A 4,676-nucleotide genomic window follows, 5' to 3' on the forward strand; every position below is an offset into this window, starting at 1 on the left:
TATTTTAGTGCTTTTATTTCCTTGGCAGTTTGCAGTTTCTTCTGTGATCATTACTCTCTGCACTATGACTACCCTTTTCCAGTACAGTGACAAGTCACTGGTGTTTGTCTACTTCTTTGCTTTTGGACTCAGTGCCATCACAATGTCCTTTCTGATCTCTACATTTTTCACACGAGCAAAAACTGCCATAGCTGTTGGTCAAGAGGAAGGCATAGCTGCAGTGACTTGTTACTTTTCCTTTAAATTGAAAATCCCAAGTCAAATTCATTCAATCATTCTTAAGTTTAAGTATTTTCCTGATCAATAGAGTAATGCTTTCATTTAAGGGACCTGAACATGAAAGGTTCTTTTGTAAAATTAGGGAAGCAGGACAGGACTCTGAGTTCATGATCCTGAGTGAGATTTTTTATAGATAAAAGCAGTCCTCATCCTCTTTAAAATCCTAAGCTATTTCAGATAAAACTGAAAATAAATACATTTATGCTGTCTCAATGATTTTATCAAGCAGTGAGAATGGATTGCACTTCCCATTTATGCTGTCTCAATGATTTTATCAACTGAAAATTTAATACATTTATGCTGTCTCAATAACCCAGGAGTTTATACATACAATCAGTTCCTTAGTAGGGAGAATGGATTGCACTTCCCATGGAATTCCACATTATGGAAATCCTTTTGGAGGAGAAAAAATACTAGAGAACATTATGCTTCAACCTCAGAAGTTAATTTAATTAACAACTCAGATATAAAGAGAGTGCAAATTTATTTGGAGAAGAGATATACAAATCGGTCATGGAAACTATCAGTTTGGAAATGAAACAACAAGAAATTGATGTGAGGTAATGTTTACATATCATCTCCAAGTGAATTTCCTTAACTTAGTTGTGCATGCATTCTGTACAAGTATTGAGTTGTACAATTACGCCTATCTTCATGATTTGCAGATGTATACAGATCAGGAATCTGCAGAAGGTGTACAGTACAAATAGGGGAAACTGTTCCGCTGTTAAGTCATCATCAGGGGGTTTAGATTTCCATTTGGAAAAAAACATGTGAAGTAATTGAGTTGAGTTCAGTTTTTTTTTTTTAATCAATATCATACCTGATGTGTCTTATCACTCCTCCCAACCTCCCAAAGAAACGTACTGAAGCAACAAAGGAAAGTTGATCCTATAACATTCACTGTTTAATATCCTTTATCTTATTTCAGCTCAATTTTCACCTCCACTTTAACAACCCACCCACTTTATGGCAATTCAGATGAGCTAAGCTTGGCTTTAGGGATTTTTTTTTATTGATTGCCCAAGTATCCTTGTAAAAAAGCACAGACCATGGCAATGATGTAGTGCCTGTGAATGGTTGCAGACTTACAATCTCCAAACTAGAATTCTCCAATCTTTTAGTTAATTTTTTAGACTGATGTTATGGTTATTGAACAGACTGGGACACTAGATTTAGCTCATCACGATGAGCGAATGTTGGGACTCCATTTACTTCAATTTCCTGAGGTAAATTAATAATCCCTAATCTCATCTGCTTGGCATCAATCTTAGCTATGAGAGTATCAATTTTGCATTTTCTTTTCCTCTTACTCTTGTAGGTTGTTGAAGAAGCTTGTACGAATCTTCTACCAAATTTATTGTGCGAGTATCTCTATAACTTATCCGAGGATTTCACAAGATTCTACACAAACTGTCAGGTATGCAAGCTCTCTATGGATAATTATATGAAACTAGTATCATGATTGCATTTACCAATTTTCAATATAACTCTTTAGTTGACTGTGTTATCCTTTTGTAAAAAAAAAAAAAACAAGTAAATTTGGTTTTGAATATAAAGTGATACGTACTTCCATGGTGTAAACCATCAAATTACATGTCTTGCTGCATTACCCTCAACATTTTGTTCCCATTTTCTGAGGTGGATTAATCATTTTGTGGGATTGTTCTTGATTACATATTATTCCCATGTTCACAGCTGAAACAGCAGTCATGGATTATTCTTACTGGGTGAAGCGGGATAAAAATGCTATGTTATGCCATGTTTTATCGGTGAAAATGTACTTATACATTATCCAATGACTTGACTTTGCGGTTTTCAGGTGGTTGGCTCGACCCAGGAAACAAGTAGGCTCTTGCTTTGTGAAGCAACCACAGTTGTGATGAGGAAGTGCTTCCACTTATTGGGTATCAACCCAGTTTATAAAATCTGATGGCCTATTTATACTCACCCTCTTGATACTTTTAATGATATTGGTTTATTATTTCCTGGCATATATTTAAACCAGGAAATATCCTTGCTTTATCCAACGACTTGACTTTGCGGTTTTCAGGGATGTGGTCAAATGGGCCACTTAGCAACAGATTGCGAAGGGAAGGCGAAGAGAAAGGTTGGGGAGTTTGATGAAGAAGGTGATACTGAAGTGGTGGCAAAAAAGCCTTATCAGGTTAAGTTTTGGGTTTGATTACAAATCCAGTTCCTTTATGTACCGCATTTGTATTTCTCTGCTTGGCTACTTTGAATTTGTGTTCGTGAATGGTTTAAAATTTCAAATTTATATTTGACACCCATGTTTCAGCTTGGTTTATCTGAATCGCATTGCTCTCCCAGATGGATCTTAAGTTGATGTGTTGCTCAGACCAACTTTTTTGGCACTATATATATTCATATGCTTCTCATAAGTAGCACATAGTTCAATGAGTTTCAGATGTTAACAGGCACTTGAAACTAATATTTCTATCATCTTAATGTACTTATTCACTTGCACTTTGTTGTAGAGGTTTTTATGTTTCAGGATACATGAATTTTTTTAACTTGCTCACGGCTGTTTACAAGGAGTTTAGGTTGATAGGAGGGTATTTGACGGATGGCAGCAAGGTATTCAATTTGTATTAAAGAAGGTCTACTAATTTAGAGATTTTGTCTTGTTAATTGTTTTTCATATCATATTCTGTTTTTTTTTTTTTTTTTTTTTTTTTTTTTTTTTTTTTTTTTTTTTGGTGTGTTCCCTGCAGCAAGGTTTGTACCAGTATCTTTCTTCTTTATTTCTTTTCACGCTATGGTGTTTTTGGAGTTCTAACTGAGTTCACATGCGCTTCCCGAGCATTATAGGAGATTGATCACAGACCCAAACTCGCCTACTATTGATTTTTATCCCACTAGTATTTTTTATCGCTTAATGTATTCATTTTTTTTTTTAAAACGTAATGGAATTGTGTTTATATGGTTGTTATGCTTGTAGATTTTGAAGTGGACATGAATGGCAAGAGGTTTTCTTGGCAGGTATTGATTAAAACATTTATAATTTGCTTTCTGAGAAAGGATATCTTCTGTGATGTTTATCATGCAATTGAATTAAAATATTTCTTGATGTCAAGGGCTTGCCAAATTGCCTTTCATTGATGAAGCTCGGCTCCTTGCAGAGGTTGCAAAGGTTGAACATACATTGACGATAAGGTTATCTATCCTTATTACCCAATTGAGCTCAAAGAGATTAGTATTTTAATCGATCATGTAATCAAATTTTAATTGAGCCAAATTGCCATTGGTATTTGTAGAATTTTAAATTTTATTTTTTTTAATTAGTAAATCTTACCGACCACCTAGTGGCCGGTAATTCAAAATTTTTAATTTTTCTTTGTAAATTTTACCGGTGGATGATATTCCGACCAATTATCGACTACCAATGGTTGGAAATACGCTCTTTTTATCCGACAACTAATAGTTTCTCGACCTCCTAAAAAAGAAATCGGTATTTCCGACCACATTGACTAGTTATCGGTAATAGCGTGGATTATTTTTCCGAATCCATAAAATGGTCGGTAAGTTGGTCGGAAACTACATTTCTGACCGGAAATCTCCCTTTTCCGACCACGTTTTGGTGGTCGGAAAAATGCAGAATTCCAGCAGTGGACATTTCTAACGATCGAATTGATTTTCTATGGGAAATTCTATTTGTACCATCCTATTTGTTATTTACACCACCCTTTGATATGCGTGATAACTTTATAGGTGGTGTAAATAGAAAATTGTAATTTGCACCACCTTCATTAAATTTAGTCAAATATTATATATTTTAAAAAAATATTTATTATTTATTTTTACTTAAAAATCAAAATATTAATTAAAAAAAAAAAAAAAAAACCTCCCTCGCGTTCTCACGGGAGAAGGCGGTTTTTTTTTTTTAATACTTTAGTTAATTAAAATTTTAATTAAAAATTATTAATACAATCTAGTAAATCACATTTGACCAAGTGGTGTAAATAACAATATAAACACCTCTATGATTATTTACACCACCTATAAGATTGTTTAATTTTTTGTCATTTTTATAATTCTAATGTGATTTACACCTACTTTGACTAGAGAGTGGTACAAATAGCAACACCCTGGGTAATTCTATTTGTACCACTCAATTTGCTATTTACACCATCCCTTTAATAGGTATAATAGCTGTATAGGTGGTGCAAATAAAAAATTCCACCATCATTAAATGTGGTCAAATATTAATATCTATTATTCATTTTTTTAACAATCAAAATATTAATTTAAAAAAAAAAAAGAAAAAGAAAAAGAAAAAGAAGATGAATCCGTCACCTTCTTCGGTGAGAAGGCGACTCACTAGGCTGCCTTCTCACGGGAGAAGGCAGCCCAGTTAAAAAAAAAAAAAAAAAATT

General features: G+C 33.7%; 1 protein-coding gene and 1 long non-coding RNA gene across 4 annotated transcripts; both read left to right on the top strand.

Annotated features, from left to right (window-relative positions):
* The first annotated feature begins 1,242 nt into the window (after positions 1 to 1,242).
* Positions 1,243 to 2,225, top strand: LOC109150530 (arginine--tRNA ligase, chloroplastic/mitochondrial-like). Of its 2 annotated transcripts, none has more exons than XR_002049161.1 (3): positions 1,243 to 1,508; positions 1,601 to 1,699; positions 1,978 to 2,058. XR_002049161.1 is itself a non-coding variant. In XM_019298462.1 (3 exons), exons 1-3 carry the CDS (start codon positions 1,425 to 1,427, stop codon positions 2,210 to 2,212), a joined length of 294 nt encoding a protein of 97 aa, XP_019154007.1. In that variant the 5' UTR covers positions 1,243 to 1,424; the 3' UTR covers positions 2,213 to 2,225. The 2 variants fall into 2 exon arrangements, 1 of the variants encoding a protein (XP_019154007.1); XM_019298462.1 differs by lacking the exon at positions 1,978 to 2,058 and adding an exon at positions 2,102 to 2,225.
* Positions 2,226 to 2,845: 620 nt separating this feature from the next.
* Positions 2,846 to 3,530, top strand: LOC109150533. 2 transcript variants are annotated; one of them, XR_002049164.1, is made up of 3 exons: positions 2,846 to 2,877; positions 3,242 to 3,282; positions 3,378 to 3,530. It is a non-coding gene; the product is annotated as an uncharacterized LOC109150533 (long non-coding RNA). The 2 variants fall into 2 exon arrangements; XR_002049165.1 differs by lacking the exon at positions 2,846 to 2,877 and adding an exon at positions 3,083 to 3,161.
* Positions 3,531 to 4,676: the final 1,146 nt, after the last annotated feature.

The sequence above is a fragment of the Ipomoea nil genome, unplaced genomic scaffold, assembly GCF_001879475.1.
Source record: "Ipomoea nil cultivar Tokyo-kokei standard unplaced genomic scaffold, Asagao_1.1 scaffold2279, whole genome shotgun sequence".
Classification (NCBI taxonomy): Eukaryota; Viridiplantae; Streptophyta; class Magnoliopsida; order Solanales; family Convolvulaceae; genus Ipomoea; species Ipomoea nil.